At 41.3% G+C, this 21,626-nt stretch overlaps 1 protein-coding gene and 1 long non-coding RNA gene across 3 annotated transcripts in view; one reads left to right on the top strand and one right to left on the bottom strand.

Annotated features, from left to right (window-relative positions):
- Positions 1-1,473: 1,473 nt before the first annotated feature.
- The window catches only part of fli1 (Fli-1 proto-oncogene, ETS transcription factor), a 35,738-nt gene continuing 15,585 nt past the window's right edge, over positions 1,474-21,626 (top strand). Inside the window, exons 1-4 of one of the 2 annotated variants that reach the window (XM_061218184.1) lie at positions 1,474-1,638; positions 4,321-4,401; positions 18,311-18,522; positions 19,786-19,937. In XM_061218184.1, the coding sequence (XP_061074168.1) occupies positions 4,363-4,401; positions 18,311-18,522; positions 19,786-19,937 (403 nt within the window). In that variant the 5' untranslated portion in view covers positions 1,474-1,638; positions 4,321-4,362. Of the gene's footprint in view, positions 1,639-4,320; positions 4,402-10,587; positions 10,721-18,310; positions 18,523-19,785; positions 19,938-21,626 lie in introns of those variants that run through there. The other variant, XM_061218185.1, reaches the window with a different exon arrangement.
- Positions 8,901-21,626, bottom strand: part of LOC133108587 (uncharacterized) — a 33,669-nt gene continuing 20,943 nt past the window's right edge. The window contains exon 3 of the long non-coding RNA XR_009704677.1: positions 8,901-9,421. This is a non-coding gene — a long non-coding RNA (uncharacterized LOC133108587). The remainder of the gene's footprint in view (positions 9,422-21,626) is intronic.

Genomic DNA, 21,626 nt, shown 5'->3' with positions numbered 1-21,626 from the left:
ATGATGTAATTAAATGTATGTGGTCCACACCCATTTCTTGGGGGGGGGGGGGGGGGCAGACTAAATACACAACATTTCTACATACATGATTTCATCATTTTTTGTTTCGCTTCATATATCTATCAGTATTTATTTCCTTAATGTTCTTGTTTGCTTTTGTGTGACCCTTATTTTGCAAGGTTGATCATCTTTCATACTGTAGTAACCAGGAGAGGACAACACAAAAATTATTTTAGGATTCAGCATATTTCAGAACATTACTTTAATTGTCAAAGTTGCAAAGTAGCCTTTTAAGTCAGCGTGTTGTGTGATAACAGATTTTATATGCTCGACATGCGCTAGGTTTGTAAGCCTTTTTTTCCACTCTCGTGACGCTTGTCACGATGACGTGGTGTCGCCACGGAATTCCATGCCTGGGCAACTTCTCTCCCACTGCGTTAACTGACTTCCTTTATAGTGCGTTTCTGGTGCAGGATACAGAACCTGAACATAGGAAATGGAGTTAGTGGAGTGAGTGGGGTCAACAGAACAGGAAAGAAAGCCTCACTAGAGACGCGTGTCTCCGTCACGAGGCCGTGGTGCGCAGATGTTGTCGAAGGGTTCTCCTCCAGGAATCATCAGCCAAAATCGGGTCCTGCAATCTCTATACTCATACCGATTAAATGGTTTCTGAAAAATACATTACGCAGCAGAAACAATAAAAGCAAGACAAGAGCCACGAAAAAAGCTCCTTGGTCACTAGAAACGTTTTATCGAGGGCTCCCTAGCGAGTCATTAACGTCAATGTCGATTTAAATACGCTAACACTATCAGATTTGTGAATGTGATGGCGACCGAAACCCCAAACATCTGGACTTTTGGTTTACAGATATATTCCTGGGAACTATTTCTGCTAAACTGTGAAATGGGACATCAGTAAATGCATGGTCAGTCATGAATAGTTGTGGAACGATTTGAATGGCTGTGAACCTATGGCGCTACCCAGTGAATACACATTGCCTAATTTGTTTACCATTTTATCTGAGCTAATAAATAATATCATTTTAAATAATATCATTTTAATACTATTAAATAATTCGTCATTGTTTTGGCACAAGGTGGAACTGGACGTTGTGTATGCCTAGCCCATATCCTGACCACAAATCAAGGCGCGGTTAAACAGCAGGTGTTATAATGCGAATTACTTTTAAGTACCACTTTGATCAATCGGTTGAGCTCTCCCACTTTTGTTCAGCGGTAAGTGACACGTTGAAACCAATAAGCAACTCGGGAGGGAGGTCAGTTGTTTTCAAATAAAAAAGGACCTCACGCCTTTTTCTCTTTTTTCCTTTCTTTTTTTTACGGCACTGTTCCCATTTATGCTAAATTTCCCTTATTTCACGGTTCAGCGGGCTTGTAGTCCGGACTCCCTCCTACGCGAGCATTCTGGGGGAGGATTGTCAGTGTTTTCTCATTGGCTGTCGACTCGAGGCCCCTGCATCAGAGAAGCGTTTTCATTCATACATCCCGGCACACCGTCCGCCTTTTCGAAATAACTGTCAACCGTGGTAGGAACTTTTTTTCGTAAAGGGACTAATTATTTATATTGAGGAATAATTTGATTGAAAGACTTGCCAACTACAACGAAGATATCGAGAGGTGAGTGAGAGAATACGCAATTTCCATCGTTTGAGTGTTATCCTCTGCCCAGCTGCCGTTCCTTGGAAAGACTCCATCCGTACAATAACATCACTATAAATCCTGTTTTTATTTTCATCTTTATTCTTCCTTCCCGCTTGGATTTATCGTTGCGCATGCACGTTTTGTACACTGTGTCAGTCGACGAGTTTCGGCCTCGCTGTTTCCTTGGGCAACTGAACAAATGCATGCAATATCGACAACTTGTATAAGCCTGTGAATTTGGTGACTCATGAAATAGAATTTGCACATGCTCAATCCTGGCGGTTTTCTGGACTCTGGATTAAATTCCTCCGAGCAATTAATAGTCCAGTCTGTCCTGCGAGATATACATGAACACTATACAATGTATAAATATTTCTTACTCTGCGAAACAAGTTTGCTCTAATTTATGATGGATAACTGCGCAGCTCTCGTGCAAGGCAAGATGCTTAAAATGTAACACAAGAGGCACTCCGTCTACAGACCTTCCCAAAGGAAAGTGCAGGCATTTATTTAACAGTCCTTCTGAGTCCCCAACCGAGTAATTGGGTGCAGATGCGGAATCGTACGCCCCTTTACCTTTTGGAATTGGATGCATTTGGGAAACTTTATGGGGCAAGCACAACATTTACCTTAAAGTGCTTCACAAATGTTTCAAACATTACCGTTTTTCTTCCTCTATTACAGGCACAGCCCGACTCATTTCAAGATTAAATTCTTATTTTAAAGTGCCATATCTTAACATTTCCTCCTAAAATCGAAATCAGGCCTCTGCGTGTTGTTGATATTGAGTATAATTAGCTATTCAATCGTATATTTTTAGATGTGCAATTAATATTTAGGCTACACATGCAATATGAAGGACTATATTTTGAGTGGTTTGTTGATGTTTATAATGTTCAAAATTGTAAATAAATATGATGATTATCACAAGGAGTTTTTACATCTGACAAGTCTCTTGTGCGACCGTTCAACGAAAAAAAAAACTAACATTTTTGTGGCAGCACTAAATTATAATCGAATATGCCTAGTCTGTTGGTTATAGCTCCTGCGGTTTGTTCGTTAAACCAAAAGTCATATGCTCTGTGAGCAAATGTATGTGTGTGCCTGCGCGTGCTTCTGCCTGCACATTTTGTAGCCTGTTTCTGCGTGACGGGTTGTGAAGAAAATGCCGAAATTTGTCATTGTCTGTCAAACAAATACAAATACAGTCATTCAAATGCTACTGTTAAAGCTTTTCCTATCGAATTACGCACATTGATACCCCCCCTTTTTTTGCTCCATTATTGCTGGTATTGTAGCTTTTGTTTTGAAATGTGTAACGAAAGTATCCAAGCCTTTCAAAGGTTCGTTAATTTGGGGGCGAAATCCGCAGATTGATAAGTTGTGCAGACCTAAAAATGACATTATATTATGGCTCCTGAAGTTCATGCCGTTGTACCAATAGCTTTATGAATGAATGGATGAATGAATGGATAGGCTAAATGATTAATTAATGAATGAGACGTCATTATACTCATAGTTGAATAGGCAGTAGGACTGGGGGCATTGGCGGCGCCAAGAGCTTTGATAAAAACTACTAAATTCATACAGTGTCTTTTCATTGATTCATTTTTTATTATTATTGTAGCATGTTCTGGACGTAGGCCTAGTGGCGGTCGTATTTTCATTCTATTCTGACTGGCGAGGAATGTTAAACTGCGCGCGCGATAATTGCACGTTGAGGCAAAACCTAAAGACACCGTCCTCGCGGTGCCCTTTCGCCCCAGACTTTGTAAGCTGCACTTATTAAAGAGAAAAGTGTTTCAATATGTGGCGAGCTTTTGCAACGCGATGGGGGCAGGGAAGGAACGAAGCTTTTTAATTTGTACTTTATTATTTTCATCAGTTGAGCCAAAATAGGTAGCGTATACATTATATTATTATTATTATTATTATTATTATTATTATTATTATTATTATGCGTAGTAGAAGGGTTAGTAGGAGCCGAGTAGTAGTCGTAGTGGTTTTACTGTTGTTGCTGCTGCTGCTCCTGTTTTAGCCTAGACAATATTTGAATAATTATCTTATCATTGTGTAAAAAGACTCATCAGCGTACTAATTGTAGATCAATCACGTGATCCGTTATGACCAGGGGACGAATCCCCCCCTTTCCGCCTTGTTGTGAGGATACCTATACTCATCGGCATATTTCTATGGAAACCATTTCTGAGTTCTCCCAGTTGACCCACAAAATAAAACATTATTGATGGACGCTGACTACAGTGCGACCGTTAAACACCGTGGCGCTACTGGTGCACAACTTTCCCATGTTTAATTTTGGGCTATTTTAAGTAGGCGACTTGAAAATCACAGAGCCAAAACTGCCCAATGATCTCAATTAAAGACATGAACATACTTGCGAGCAGATTCCGTTTATACCAAAGCGAGCCAATAAGTAGCCAACCCGTTTGTCCACGTCACAGGTTCAACGGGAGGTTGTCAATGTCAGAGTCAAGATTCTGTGCTCGTCAGGACACTTGCGTGCGCGTGCGTGATGACATTAATTATAGGCCTACTTGTCAGCACAACAACAACACAGTAATAATAATAATAATAATAATAATAATAATAATAATAATAATCTTCTCATCAATGTTCTGTTCTTCTTGGTGCTTTCAGGGTCGGTAAAGTGAACATTTTAGGCCTTTTCCTTCGAAGAAAATGTTCCAGACTGTTCCAGACACCGCGTCTTACGTCAAGGTAAGACAACATCGCCTCTTCGTTCAGGTAATGTTGGGGAAAGGGTCTGGGGCGCAAATTTACCTCTCTGCACTTTGCAAATTACTCTTATGACGCATGCCTGGGCATATTATTGAGCTGAATTGCATTGCGATGATAGCCTTTGTGAAATCGTTTCGTTACTGCACACCAATGCCAAAAAAAGGGAGACCGACTATCCAATAATTGCAAATAGAATTTCCGAACAGTGTCGGATACGACATGACGTCATAAAGTTGGACAGCAGGAGAAAGTTATTCTAAGACCGGTTGCGTCAATGCAATTGATGAAGAGTTGCCATTAATTAGTTTGTTTCTGGAGGACAACAGGCATGCTGCAAATGCGTTTGGGCCATAAAATGTATTTTTGTTCATCTACATAGACGTCATGACAAATTTTTATCTCTTGGCCTCTATAGTAGGTCACTGTGATTACTTTAACATATTTTATTATATGTGACATCGTACGGTTTTTTTTTTTTTCCTTCTCTCCCACAGACTGAAAGAATGTAAACAAACCAAATAGCCGACATCTGGTTTACACGTTTTCAAACACACCCCGCACATCAAATCATACGGAACGCTATGGAAATTCATACTGTAACTTTAATGCCTCGAGACAATTTGATGGAGACGGGAGGGGGGGGGGGAGGGGGCAGTTCTTTATTGTCCCAATTTCTATTGACATGGCACAGCTCCAGAACAGAAATAAAAAAATTTTGGAGGAAAAACGCAGCGGCAGAAGTGCATGCCTGTGCGGTGGAATGTTTGGAACTTTATGAGCTGAAATAGAATACGTGTCAAGTATTCTCATCGGTCTTTATTTATTAGGTTTAGTTGTATTTCTTTGAATGGGTAGTTATAGCCCTATAATCCATAAGAATGAATGTTGTAGATATTGCATAGACAATTAGTCAGTGTGACATACCACTTCATGTGAGATTATATATTCAAAAAAAAAAAAAATGTAGCCTATTTTGTGTAATTTAACTGTAGGCCAGGCCACCAAGTGGTCATTGCTTAGAAATAATGAGCGTAAATGTATACATTTACAGTACATTTACATTATTTATTTATTTATTTATTTATCCTGAAATGTTGTTGAAATGTCAAAGTATCATTATCTGATCTCCTCGTTCGCTCAGGGTACAGGACAAAGCGTACTGTGGTTAAATTGCATCTGGCCCTGGGGCATAGTATTTTAATACTAAACTATTATTAAACTATTTCAAAGGCGTAGTGTTGTGCAATGTTATGGAGACCTATTACCCTTGACACCGAAGGTTTTTCCACACACCCAGAGTCATAACGTTTGGGTTGCTTTGCACTAAGACTGTTGTAAGAGTAGGCATATGCATGGGAACAATTCCGGATTTGTTTCGAGAGACCGGCTGCAACGTAATGTTTGAGGAGAAAAGATGCTTGGAAATCAGAGTTTTCCTTACCATAGTGCATTTTGAGCGATCAGTGACTGGGATATAAAACGTTAATTAATATGAGAAGGGCATGTTACAGCCTTTTTTCAATTGCAGAACACGAGTTGGCATTTCTAAAAAAAAGAATTAAAAAAACACTTCAAATTGAAAAAAAGGAGAGAGAAATGGAATTAAAATATGGCTCTGAAAACGTATTGTGGGGGGTTTCCGTGGGGCGAGGATCAATTTAATCCAAAAATAACTAATAAACATATGTCTCAAATTGATGTTGTGCTTCCTCGTCACACAGTTCGCAATAGGGATGCCAGATGAACAATCTCTAAACAATAGGTTAACGGTACGTCAGTTTAATAAATAGTCTTTGAGACGTTTTTCACACGGTTGCGGTAGCTACCCGGTAATCTATGGTAGGGCCGTTCCAAACTGATGTTTCACTACTTCCGTGCGTGCGTGGGTTCTGTGCTAATAGCTTTGTCGCACGGTGTTTTTGCACTGCTATCTTTGACACGCCCAAGATTCATGAAGTCGTACACATTTACCATTTACCAAAAGGATCTATGACTGTGCGGAATTTAAAAGAAATACGGCCAATGCAATGATTTATTTTTTTCGGCAGCTGGATAGTTCAGCTCCTCTATTTCGGATGGGAGCAGAATATGGGTCAGAATGTGAACCAGGCATGCCTCGAGACAAGTTTTAAAGAAATATTCAACTTCATTCAAGCGAATCTACGGTCTAGCTGTACTTTTGTTTGGTTAAGGCCAGGCGAGACCCGCGAGACCCGAACTCTCCAATAAAAATAAATCTCAAATTAATTATGGCCTCAAGGAAGGGGCCAGACAGTCCGGGTCTGTGTAGAGCAGTCTCCGTTTTCTGCCCTCAATATTTTGACTTCGGCTTTTCCTTTACCCGAGAGAGGCAGCGGGCGTACCAGAGCACTCAATGTGGAGGCCGAAAGCCCCGATGCATGTCGGCCGAACAGTTTCATGGTTGAAGACACATGTCTTTAAAAGTTTGACACGAAAATGAAAATGTTAACTCTTAAATGTTTTAATCTTGTTTTTCATTGTGGCTAAATATGGTAAGTCCAGAGACAGGTCAAATTTGAATGTCTACCACACTGCTATCGACAAGGTGCGGAGAATACAATGAATTGTAAGCCTACTCTTTACTTTATTGTGTGTGATTACGATGCCTATAAACAAACAAACACACTCCACATGTATATTATAGTGACGCAGGTGATTAAATAATCATAATCATAATAAAAATAAAAATAATACGTATATAAAAAAATAAAATAATAATAATAATAATAATAATAATAATAATAATAATAATAATAATAATAATAATAATAACAACAACAACAACAACAACAGCAATAACTACAATAATAATCATTACAGAAAAGCTTGCCGTTTCACACAGGTCTTAAACGAAACTATGTTTTCGTTGACGGCGTCTGTGGGCGCGCGCACTTGCCCACGCGAGGTAGATAACGGCGCGCACTCACCCAGCCTGCACCTTACGGTTTCCGCCCACTTCCCTGATTCCCTCCGAACAGTGAAGGGTTTCTGGCCTCCTGCGGCGCGCCATGGGAGGACGTGTTTGGCTGTCAAGCTCGAGCGTAGATCCAGATGTTCTGTGGTTCACTGTATAAACCAACTTGCATTTGTTTACTGGCCTTTCAAAAATGTTTGTTACCACACTAGGGACCAAGTGGGGCGCTTGGAAAGTCTGCTGGCTGCTGCTAAACGTGTCTCCTTCTGGTTTATTGGTTCATTTTTATTATATATTTATTCCGATTGACATTAGAGTCACAATAAAGCAGATCATCACATTCTGGTATTTCATGTTTAAGAAACCAAAATAAATTAGTCAAAGAAACGGAGCAGTCACAAAAAATAGGCCTATAATTTGGTTCAAATTTTTCACATTAAAATCACTCAAAAGTAGGCAACCAATAGGCCTACGTTAAGTTATGGTGATCACCCACGAATGTATGCTGAACTCTGATGCCAAAACAAACCTCGGTTTGCACCTTTAGTTGACTGACTCAATAAAAAAAATAAAAATGGGTCAATCCGGGGAAGCGGGTAAGAATGCGGTCTGGACCACATCAGATAAACGCATAGCTAACGCTTTTTGATAAACATCGACCATGCAACATATTCACTGACTTGTTATCTATATTAGTAAATTAATTTGTATTTTAGCTGTGCTGTCAGCTTAGGGGTGTCGGCATTGGGAGGTTTTTTTCTCCAATGCATATGGCTAGCAGTGGCAGTAGTTTTCCGTCCATACTTAGTCCTATTTAAGTCCATTTTAGAATACATCATGTTATACGTGTCGTTCATCCAGCTTCGTGAACAACGAGCAGTTTAAATGAAGGAATTAGATTAAATTGCTGTGGTGTGTATTTCCAAGCTGAAGTGGCCTACACAGTTGTTTACTCAGTCCTTAAATACGTAGATTGCTTTATTTTATATTTTATTTGTTTTCTTTAGTTTTGTTTTTGTATTTGTCGACACTATTTATTTGCAGATCACATCAAATTAAATTCAATAATTCGTACAGCGGGTGTATTATTATTATTATTATTATTATTATTATTATTATTATTATTATTATTATTATTATTATTATTATTGACTACTGAAACGGGCAAGAAACGTATAAATGAATTGGTTTCCGGCTCCCAGGGAGTTTCGAACCTCATCATCACTCGCGCCAACATCCCTCCCCCGAGCCAAGAAAGAGCTCTGTCTCGCCATCCATTTAGAGACAATTTTATTTTAATTAAAACAATGGCGTGTACACATTTCAGGCCCTCGGGTAGGCACATGTTTCGCCTCTAAACTTCAGTGATTCTTTGAATAGCTGCGTGTTGGGAAGGGGGCGGGTAGTCTCCATGCGTAGTCTACTGTTTGAGTCAAAGTTTTACGTTACGAACGTCTATTATGTAAAGTCCATCCTAACAAAAAAAACACTCGACCACACCAATCAAGAACATCAGATGATACATTATTCAAGTTTCACGTACACATCGACAACCAAAACCCCTCAAAATATCAAATTCACATATTCGTGTAGGCTATAGGCTAACAAAGCATCAAAGCGCGTGACAATTGAATTACATTTTTTGTTTAAAAGCAACATACGGTTAACTTGAACAAAAATGGGGACCGCCACCAAACAGTTAAACAAGGTGTCTCCCTTAATTACACCGCGCTGAACTGGCCTGAGGCACGAGAAGCCTTGACCCCTGGCAGGATCCAGATGTGGCGGTCCCAAGGGGGGCCTATCCCCTGCGCAAACCCCCAAATCGAGAGCAGACAAGCCCGACCCCTCGTGTCAGTCGCGGCGGCGCGGACTCCGTTTGGCTGAGCCGTAGCCCCAGCTCCTCCAGGCGGATACCCCATTGGTCTGATCACGTTCAGCGCTGGCTCCTTGTCTAGCATCTGCGCGGAGATTTTGGCGGAATTGATGAGGGTAATTTCAAGAAGGAGGAGGAAAAAATGCGTGGAGGGGGAGAGCTCCAGAATGCTGCCTCACCAAACGCTGCTGTGGGAAGGGAAAAAGTCAGAGACGGGGCCCCTTTAGCTGAGATTTTGTTACACTTTACAGCCACGTTTAAAATATAGAATATATTCACTTTCAAATATTTCCTAATGATAAGAGTAACAATAATAATTCGTAAATAGGCAGTGCCTAACGTACATTTCGCAGTCCATCCGGAATACATTAATGTCTAGGTAAAACCATATGCCCGATTTAGTTTTATTGTTCTAATGGAGCATATTTCATATTGCATCATTGACATTGATGCCTTAAACCAGTCTGTTTATAATATTTATCGTAACCTGTTCAATATCAGTGGGAACGTGGCAGGGAGAATTCAGAACAAGGACTACATTATTAGATCCAATAGATATGTCTTCAGCCTTATGGAGATATAGGATCCATAATTCATTTCTTAGTTGGATAGAGGAGACACACGTGTAGCGCAGACTTGGAGAAGTGCGGCAGGGGTGCGCCTGCTCGGAATTTATTAATGGTGTTTCAGGAAAACTTTACCGAGGTCTGGACTACCACTGAAAGGGAAAGATTCGTTTCACAGGTAATACTTTTAAGCTTGAATTCTGCTGAATGTGTTTTACCACCAAGTCCTTGCTGTTATACTGAACTGTAGCAGTTTGCGCCAGCGATTCCAGATCTTAATTCCGCACCTTTAATGCACAGAGGTAATTTCAAATGGACCAGTGAGATGATGGTTCAACACAACTACTATCTGAGTCCAATGAGTCCACGTGTTAGAATTCGGAGTTGTCCGACTTCGATTGCAAAACTATAATTTATTTAAACAATCCTTTGGTATTTCATGCCAAAATAACCGAACATAGTGTTTTTTTATTATATATGATTTGATATGAATGCAAGGTAATTGTCTTACGTTTTTAAGAAAGTTTTGAAAACATTAAAATGCAAATCTATCTCGCAGCCACTGACAATTCGACGAAAAACAATTTGTTGTACGCAAAACGCTTTGAACAATTTCATAAACATTTCCAAGTAAAACATTTAAACAAGGGAAAACTTCCATTGTGTTCTCTGCTTATCTGTTCGGGACAAATATCCTGCTCTTTGGCGTTGTAACGAAGGGAGGGCTAACAGTGACACACATAGCTTCCTACTCAAAAGTTAGTGACTTCACTTCCCAAATTTAGAAAAAAAAAACCATCCGGTTAACTGTCTCTTTCTCTCCGCGACATATCGGACGCTGGAATTAATTCAGGAGCGTGTCATGTTTGGAATATTGTTGGGGTCCACTGAAAAATTCCCAAAATGGACGGAACTATTAAGGTAAGGGTGGGGAACGGGGATCTCCGTTTTTGGGAGAGCTTGGATTTGGGAGTTGCGTCTCCTTTTAGCATGGGTCGTCCTGCGTTGGAGCAGAGCGGTGGTTGTGAAGTGTCGTTTTCTTTTTGCCCCGAAAGCGGTAACCAGATTTCCTTCTTTTTTCCTCTTTCTGCAGAAGTTTCCTTTTCCTTTGTACTGAAACTTTGTTGAATGTGAAAAGGCGTAGCAGAACGAGACTTGATGTTTCAACAGAATCTGCTGTCGTAGTTGGCATCGCAGGCGCACGTCTGAAGTTAAACAAAGTGGTTATTTTGTCTGAGAAAAAATATAGCCGATATATGCTATGCCTGTATTTCCAAACGAATGCATTATTATGTGACGCATTGTAATTCTACTTCGGCACTATATATGATTTAGTGCCAGTGATAAAAGCGATAATAATAATAAATAAAAAAAACATTATTCTGAAGTATGAAAGATGTGGCTTCCTTCACACCACAGCGCCGATTATCAAATTGTCCACCGCACATGGAAATCGCGCCGGATGATTTCCCTTCTCAGTCTGCCTAAAGCTGTAATGTTAAATACACCTTCACAGTAGGTCACTACTATTTGTTAAAGAGAGGTGCCCAGACTGTCTTTTGAGATTCACACTTACATGCGTGCACCGTACAATTCGTCGATAATGTCATGACAGGAAGCCACACATTGGCTCCCGGTGCGCAGTTTACCGTGAAATTAATAAAGGTTATGTCACCTACAAGGTACGCGTATTACATTAACATAGTCTGTGTAGTGCATATTTCAGGAATGTTTAGCCGTATAGCTACAGGCTAACAGGGACACACAGAAATACGATTATGCTCTACATATTCGCAAAATGTTGCACCCTTAAGCATCATCGTAAGGATGTTGTGTCTGGATTAATGTTTACACAACTTTGGCTCGTAGCATGCGCTACTTGTATTTGAAGTGGAAAACAAGTTTGTAGATGGTTGCCCTTTCAGAAAAAAATGGAAAGAAGGAAACGCGACTCTTGTTTTCCTTGAAAGCAAAAAAAAGCGGGACTCTTGTGGTTGAAAAAGTATCATAGCAGCGTTGGGTGTGGTGTGATTCTGGGGTCCACGAAAGCACTGACGGAGCATAATTGCTTGCTGTAGATGAAATCATTTCACTAAAGAGTGCGCTTGTGGTTGAGATCGCAAAGTGCGCAACAAGTGCATTGAAGGATACATTATTATTATTACTATTATTTAATAGACAAGGAAAATACAGTCTTGATGTAAAACAATAATTACACGTTAAAGGTAAACAGGTGAAATAGTAACAAATATAATAAACGCATATTGCGCGTGCCATACATTTCATATTTAGCTGCATACGTCCTTATGTACGTGGGTTATTTTGAATATAAGTTGCCTAGATCAGACAAAAAAGCAATAACAGAAATACAGTAAAGCATGCAAACAGTCCAGAGATGGAGAGCAAGGATACGGAGTAGCTATCAGTATCTATATGCTTTATATCATAACGGCAGTGGTGGATCGCTTGTTTATCTGTAAGGTGTTCAAATCTTTTTTGGTTCATAAAAAAAAAAATCTTGCCCACACCCCCTCAACATAAATATGGTGTATTTCTCTGTAGCACTCAAGAGCCACATTCTTGATTGACTAGTAACTGTATCCAAACGTACGCATCAAAAGGGGGAGTCTTAATCAAGCTGTGTTAGGCTTCCTGTTCTACACAATCTCGTTTCCGGACAGGTTTCCCTTTCCTCCTCAAACAAAAGGCAGGAATGTTCACTAGATCTGCAACAAAGGGCGTGTGAACGCAAAAAAAAAAAACAACTTGACTGACTGGAAGTGTGTCGCTCTTGCGCGGAGTCGCGCTTGTCTAGGTGTGACTACGGCCGGTACTGGCGGCGGCACATGGCGGTTTTACTGATGCGGCAGCGCAGAAGGGTTTCACTAATCCATTTATTCATTAAATACCTTGGGGTTGGGAACCACAGACCCACCTGGGGTTATTATTATTATTATTATTGTTATTATTATAAACACACACACACACACACACACACACACACACACACACACACACACACACACACATACATGATCTCCACACACATTTGAAACATTTCTGTGACCCAATGCATCATGCACCTTTAAAATGAAGAACCAGAGACCAACGCTTGTGCACCATCACATGTGGATTTTGGCAATCCTATTTTTAAAATGCTCCACAGTCATTGTGGAGCACACGTCTTGTCAATCAAGGTTTATATGGGGGGTGGCGATTATGTCAATGTGGCAGCAACATGCTACAGCCGTAACGGCATAGTCGCGGTTATCTGGCAATATTGTGCTGCTTTTTTTACAGTCGTGTACTACAGTTAGCTGGCATGGACCATGCCGATAGCACTTTCGGGTTACGATGACTGTCAATATCTGCCGGAACGATTTGATTGATGGTCTGGACACGTGCTGCCATATTCTCTTCTGTCAGGGGTCTGTCACCCTGCAGCCACGGGTCTGTTCCAATGTCCTGTTAAAGGGGGTGTCACCTGGTGGAATTAAAGCCAATCAGAACCCTCACCAAACTGTCGGTTAAAAGATACGATTTCTGTAGTTTAGCGCTAAACAAAACACATATTGGCATTAAATAAGTCTGTCAGTTGCTGAGCAATATAGTGTGTTCATAAACTCAAAGACCTCTATTGAATAATAATTCATTTTGGTCTATCATCTCAACAGAAACCAAAGACATGGATTAGAGCTTCGTAGTCTTCACTAGTGTAGCATAAGTTAGAGAACCAGGCTTGCCACTCAAAGGTTTGTGTAAATCTGCCAAAAGCCAAAATGCTGCTAGGATGTAATGGCATTACTATTTAGAAATTCAGAGTTATAACTCACCTAAAGAAAAAACAATGAACACATTAGGTGAACACATCGCTCATGACAGGTAAACATCTTTCCCTTCTCTCATGACTGTGGTTCAGAATCCGATAAAGACTTATTGGGAGTTAATACGACTGGTTAACTTTCGTTCCACTTTAATATCATTGCACAATGACTTTCATAGCTTGTGTTATCCATGAATGTACACATGGTAATATTTAGAGAATACATTCAGATTAGGTAGCTTTCTTTTTGGTACAACAGCCACATAGGAATTAAACCTGTAACCTTCTGATGTACATGTTTATCTCTTCACCCATAACACTATAAGCATCAGATTATATAAAAACAGATATAAACACACAGCTTATTCAGTGTATATCTCTTGTAAAAGACATCAATATCAGGTCAAAGGTCAATCTAGTAGCCTTTCAGGCTAGGGCACTAGTCCAAAACATTCAATTCAACAAGTGGTAAACTTCCTCACTGTTTCTCTAAGTGATCTGTACTGTATTCACCCAGACATATGCGTGATTCTTATTACCTTGAGAGATTACCTTACCATGAAACTGATTTAAGAGATGAGCCACGATTAATCCACATTGAGTCAGACACAGATGTTTCCCTGTCCTTTAATTTAACGGACAAAGAAATATAATGCAAATTAACATGACAGCATATGCCCTTATGGGATTGATGGGTATAATCGTGTAATCAGTAGTCTTCCCGTAAAGTCAGGAATCACCAGATCACATTCCTTGAGGGCTGAGAACTGCTGGTTTTGCACCCTCCCCTTTCCGGGGAGTCAGGTGTGAAGACTGGCCAATCAGCAGCTCTCTCATAATTTGCAACACCGTAATGGTGCACGATGCACTGGGTCACAATGACGAATGATTTTTAAAATGTGGAGTGGACATGATGATGTTCCTTGGGAGTGGCACCGCAGTCCCACTAGGAGTGCCATTTCCGTTTTGGAAAACAAGTGCCTCTCTCAGGCCTTTCACACTGGCAAGGCTCCATGCCGGTTTGGGTCCCGGACCTAATTTCGAACCAGCCGGCGCGTTCAAACCGAAAATAACTTGGTTCTGCGGAAACTGGTATGGATGTGGGCTGGTTCGCCACCCACAAAGCACCAAGGTTCTGAGACTCCAGAACGGAACCAGAGCCAGAACCAGAACTAGGCGTATGAAAACTGTACCTTTGTAACAGTTTATTTTTTCTATTTGGAAAAAAAAAAAATATTCACAATATATGTTAGGCCAGATGCAGGTGTGGCTGTTCCTGATGATGGTTGGATTCACCTCCTGGAAAAGGTATAAACACCTGAAGCTGATTCACCGGCATTCTCCAATCCTGCATAACACTGAAGGGTTGGATTGGCTCAAATTCTCCTTACAGAGTAAACTGGAAGAAAATCAGCACTTGCTAGGATGAGATATTGATGGCTGTGGTCTTACCAATCTCCATTGGAGGAAAACAGGCAGGCATCACTGGAGCAATGAGCCACTTTTCAGCCGATCACCAAACAGCTTCAGAGTCTGGCTGTGTTTTCTTTTTCTAAAAGATACATGGCTCCTGCCAAACTAGGCAACCTACTACTATTCTTGAACACTTTTGACGACAGGCATAATCCTGGTCCCTTCTTAAAAGTTGTCCATCACTCTAAATATCACTGAAACAAAGATACAGAAGCTCAAGCACAGTGGAAGTGGAAGCGTTTTTTCTCACTGAAAAGATTTTCTGTTTTTGAGTGGATACAGACGATTGTGGCTGTGCCTGATGTGCTCAGAAACACGCTTTCTTGTGCCGCGTTCACATTTGGTTGTTGAAGTCGGGAAGTGAAAGCAACTAGTTTGTCTTTGACTTCTGTAGCCGTGCTTGCGGGGGACAAGGGGCACTGCGCATCTGGCCCAGTTTGAATCGAGGCCGAACATTGTGGGCGACAGATAAGGCTTTCTCAGATATTGGGGGGGGGGGGGGGGGGGGGGGGCGTCTCCCATGGCCCCTGTGTAAATGACGCCTATGTTTGGAGACTCCAATGGGATGGCACTAAATGGCACTAAATTATATTATGGGTCGTATGAGGTAAAAATTTCTTTATTGAGTCCTCCAAAGGCAGAGTCATTTATTTATAATTAGGCAAGGCAAAATAACCTTTTTTCGTTGTAAAACATAAACCTTTTTTTTTTTTTGCATAAAGTCTCAAAAACTGTTTTTGCCAATGTGTGACAGTCTCAGCATGCTTATTGAAAATGCTACGGTTTCATTAGGTGAAAAAATGTGTTGCTGGTTTATGCCTAACAAACTATACACCTCAGTCGTACCCGTAGCCGGCTGTATGATCAGCACAATTCTTACTGTAGTTTTTTTGCGGATAAAATTTATCTGGAGGAATTAAGCAAACAGTGGTTTCTATCTTTTTCTTTGAGTTAGCATGTTTTTAGAAAAAAAAGGACACTAACATTACCTTGATTTGTGTAGTCTGTGGATTTCCAAAATGCAAATGAGGTTTCCACGCGCTCGTTCTGCCACCCGCATGTTACAAAATAAGAAACTCTTGTTCCCAACAGTTATACAGATATAACCCTGAGTTTAAATGCTTTGAAATGGTATATCCTGTTACCATAGTGATTGAAAATTGCACCGTGAAAAAAAGAATTCAAAATACCCACTCAAATACAGTACAAACTGCCTCAGTCAATCAGGTCAATTGATGTAATTTTGATACCGTATTGCAAATACACCTCGAGCGTTAACTGAAGGGACAACACTTTAAGTAACGCTCCTGAAAAAACTCTCCTCATATCTCACGTTTTGGGAAATGCGCATGACATTTTCAAGAAAGAATGGGTCACAAACTGTGAAATTGTGCATGAAGTATGTTGTGCATTGTCAAGACACGTCATTCTCTGGAAACCCCATGTGAGTAGAGTTGCCGGAACTGAAATGGGGTTGAAGTTAAATGCATTCAGGCACTGCCCGTGACTCCTGCACCTGTAACTGTTTCTGCTGACAGAACAGGAGTCAGGGCAAACACCAGCAACATGCTACAGTAAACTGCTTAAGCTCATCCTCAACATTTCCATTACAATGACTGGCCATTCAAACTGCATTTTACTACATGTCCTTAAGAATGCTATTATGACTTGTACAATTTTAGGTGGTTGAAAAACACAAAAAGTAGCTGAAGGGGGTATTTTTCATTATTATTCAGCTTCTGAAAGGCTTGAAACCGATTGCGCCAAAGTGCTGAGAAGCAATGATGGTGTTTGTTTCTGGAAGTTTTGAAGGCTGGGGAAAAAATGAAATAGAAACAGAATTGCAAATTGAAATAAAAATATTCCTTATTTTCTGGCTAAGTACCCCTTGTTCCTTTTATTTGTGACTTTTCTAAACATTTTCTCTTGATCAATTTCTTGATTCTTAGTAAGCTGTATAGTATTCATAGTATGCCTCAGAAATATTAATAGCAAATAGTTATGCATATATTACATTCATCGCAAGTTATGTATGTGTTCTTGATTTTTCTGTATATATTTATTTTATTCCAAGCAAGAAAACCATTTTGCCATTTTAAATTGCCATTATATTAGCTTTGAGCATTAACTTTTATTTAATGACACTGTTACTTGTGGGTTTTAGTATGTAACATAACCTCCTTCAGTGATACTGAAGTGGCCACACTCCGTGCCATCGACAAGATTAGATGCAAACCCTATTAAAGAGAAGGCGGATTATTCTACTTCCATGCCACGCTAGCCTTTACATTTGAAGATCACACATTATTAGCTGATGCTTTTTTTCTTTTTTTTTTGACTGTATGCACCATGAGAGACATTGCAAACATAACACGGAAATTACAGCAGACTGCTGTGAGTTCTGTGAATTACTCGCAATGCTTTATGGCAAACTACCAATTCCCAGTCATTTTGTTTCCCCATGTTAAGTCTATGGACAATTCATGGGTGAAATTTAGAATTCTGAGGTGTAATTCAAATTGAATAAAATGTATAGTCATCAAATGAGAAAAAGTACCCATGCTTGTGAATTATGGACATAATGAGTGGTCTTGTGTCAGGATACCTTAGTTGTTGATTTAGTTGTTTTATGCACATTTTTAAGAGTATCCATAACACAGAAATGGCGTAGCAATACCAAATCAGTAGTTGGTGAGCCTGGTGCCATTGTAGTAGACCTGCGAAATGGCATTGAGTTTGGTTTTGAAACAACGTTTTCACGGTAAAGATTTTTAGCTATTTTGAATGGAAGTGCCAACCAACACAAACATATAGTGATCGCTACCATGCTCACTATAATGCACTGTACATTTTTCTCCTGAAAATACAATTTCAGCATCTTAGCACATTTGTTAGGCTGTTGTGGCCTTGATTACTGAAGTGCCTTGTTCATGGACAAGTTAATATGTGCACTTCATGACATAACATAACGTAACATAACATAGGGTAATGCGAGAACAGGCCATTCAGCCCAGCAATGCCTGCTTTTTCCTGCCCCTAAGTGTACCTACTGCTTAAATAGCCTAAAAGCTAAATAAATCTAACATGTCAGATACTCACAGTGTGATTGGTCATGTCAGAAATCCTAATCTTTATTATCACCTGACAGTACGTGAATGGGTTCTGTAATACCTATGAGCCTGTTAAAATGTGCTCTTTCTCCTCCTGCGCACTAGGAGGCGCTGTCAGTGGTGAGCGAAGACCAGTCTTTGTTCGAGCCGCCATACGCTGCTGCTGCTCCCCTCCCCAAGGCTGATATGACTGCATCGGGCACGCAGGACTACGGGCAGCCTCACAAGATCAACCCCTTACCCCCACAGCAGGAGTGGATCGGCCAGCCCGTACGTGTCCATGTCAAGAGGGAATACGACCACATGAATGGATCCAGGTACAGTGGGGGCTGGATTGTCAGACCTACACACACACGCACACACAGACTATCTGCACACATTCACCCAGAAAATTACCCACATAGTTACCACATACACACAGACTATCTGCACACATTCACCCAGAAAATTGCCCACATAGTTACCACATACACACAGACTATCTGCACACATTCACCCAGAAAATTACCCACATATTTACCACATACACACAGACTATCTGCACACATTCACCCAGAAAATTACCCACATAGTTACCACATACACACAGACTATCTGCACACATTCACCCAGAAAATTATCCACATAGTTACCACATACACACAGACTATCTGCACACATTCACCCAGAAAATTACCCACATAGTTACCACATACGGACAGACTATCTGCACACATTCACCCAGAAAATTACCCACATATTTACCACATACACACAGACTATCTGCACACATTCACCCAGAAAATTGCCCACATAGTTACTTAGACCCTTGTGCAATTAAACACGCATACACACAAATGCACACACAGACACACACATACTATCATTTCCGTTAAAACTGATAGGTTTCATGAAAGTAAAGCCTCCTTCCCAAAACTGTTATATTTTTCAACAACTAAATGGAATATCCAGTGATGCCTGGTTCACCAGCCTTGCCCTTAGTGTTCCAATCCCCTCTTTCTTCAGTCACCCCAAAAAAACCCACCCAACCCTCACCACTGCCCCAAACTCCAACCACACCCTCAGCCTCACCTCTGACCCTGCCCCGTTCATTCTGCCCCAATCACACTCTGAGCCCTGTGCCCACCCCCATTTACTCTGCCCATGTACATTACATTACATTTACATTAATGGCATTTGGCAGATGCTCTTATCCAGAGCGACGTACAGTTGATTAGACTAAACAGGAGACAATCCTCCCCTGGAGCAATGCAGGGTTAAGAGCCTTACTCAAGGACTCCACGGCTGTGCGGATGTTATTGTGGCTACACCGGCGATCGAACCATCAACCTTGCGGGTCTCAGTCATGCACCTTAACCACTACGCTACAGGCCACTCTACGACCCCTGCCCAGAACAGCCCCACCCTCACCCCTGCCCAGAACAGCCCCACCCTCACCCCTGCCCAGAACAGCCCCACCCTCACCCCTGCCCAGAACAGCCCCACCCTCACCCCTGCCCAGAACAGCCCCACCCTCACCCCTGCCCAGAACAGCCCCACCCTCACCCCACCCTCACTCAGTCTGCCTCTCCTGGCCGCAGGGAGTCCCCGGTCGACTGCAGCGTGGGGAAATGCAATAAGCTGGTGGGCGGAACAGACGGCTCTCAGATGAACTACGGGAGTTACATGGATGAGAAGAACGGACCGCCCCCAAACATGACCACCAATGAGAGGCGGGTCATCGTCCCGGCAGGTGAGCGCACATGAGTATCCCTCACAAACTAACGGTCTGCATAAACACGATTTAATATGCAGGATAAAGAGAAATACCATACTGTTCTTTGTGTTCTTTATAGCTATAAAATACCTGTCGGTAGTGAAAGGACTGAATATATGAAAAGAGGTAGGTTAATGCCAGTGCAGACATAAATTATACGCTTTTATAAATGCATTAATATTTTCCCCTAATAATGACAGGGTAATGGGGATTTTCTGTATTCACGATTGATGCATTTATGCTTTCATTCACGCCATTGTGTTGAAATGTGAATTAGACAGGAAATAACTACCCGCTCAGAAACACCTCCTGCAGGTGAGACTTCATTCTTCTCCACGCTCGGCTCTGAATGCCACTTCAGGTCATTGATATGGGTGACAAATGGTGTTTTTCTATTGCTTTCTCATTGAAATGGAGCCATAATCATTGTCTCCATCTCCATAATGCAACGCTAATGCTGAATAGATATGTGTGTGCCTGTGTTATGGTTGCATCTGCTTCCATAATGCAACGCTAATGCTGAATAGATATGTGTGTGCCTGTGTTATGGTTGCATCTGCTCAGCTGGGCCGATGGAGAAGGCTCTTTGATGCCTTTGTGACTGAACACTAAATGCAGTCCAGTGACTAAATACATAAAGACTCCATATTGGTAAATAGCCGCCATTAATATTCAAATAGGCCAGTTGATTCACACATAATAGCTACTTGCAACCCTCTCTCCGAGAGCAACTTTCCTTGATGGTAGAGAAGTGTGTGTGTGCATGTGTGTGAACACTATGTCATGCTTTGTGTATGCAAGCTGGGTTTGTGTATGTATTTATTCACATATACATGCGTGTCTGTGTTCACCTGGACCTGTGTGTGGAGAGTACATGTGTATGTACAATATGGTCTGTTTTATTTATGCACATATGGTGTGTGTCCTTGTATGCATGTGTGTGTGCGCATATGTTTACAGTCCATGCATGTGGTGTGCCATGTGTACATGTGTGTTGTGTACTGTTATGCATGTGTGCATGCATATGTGCATGTGTGTGTGTGTGTGTGTCACAGAAATAGCCATCCCTACAAGATGTGATCATTGCCATCAATGGTTGCTCTGAGGCATCACTGCCAGGACAGGGAGAGCATCAGAAAACAGGGACCAGTCATGTACCTGGAGTCCAAAGAGCCAGGCTCAGTATCTGCCTAGGACAGGGGTCGGCAACCCTGGTCCCGGAGAGCCGCAGGGTGTGCTGGCTTTCGTTGTTACTTGGCGTTAATTGATCAATGAAAGCCGTTGATTACACAGTTAACTCACCTCACCCGGTTTCTTGGGTCTGAATCGGTTGCTCATTCTAAGGTGGAGACGAAAGCCAGCACACCCTGCGGCTCTCCGGGACCAGGGTTGCCGACCCCTGGCCTAGGAGGATCAACCGTTGCAGAGAGGACCGACTGCACTCTACTGCAGACACATGGCTCCATTCTGTTTCACCACAGCAAGCTTCGCTCCTCACTCCCACTTGAAGAGTTTAAGCATGTGTCGCTCTGATTTTCTTGGCAGTCGCCGAACATAGCGGAAAGTTTAGCGTGTGAAAAGAAAAGACTTTAGCACTTGCTGATGTTTATTTTAATGAGTCACTGGGCTTTTCGGAGAATTTAATCTGCGGTTTTTTTGCGGTTG

Source organism: Conger conger, chromosome 13 (assembly GCF_963514075.1).
Source record: "Conger conger chromosome 13, fConCon1.1, whole genome shotgun sequence".
Classification (NCBI taxonomy): Eukaryota; Metazoa; Chordata; class Actinopteri; order Anguilliformes; family Congridae; genus Conger; species Conger conger.
Note: the sequence above shows the minus strand (reverse complement) of the source record. Positions and strands in the feature narration are given on the sequence as shown.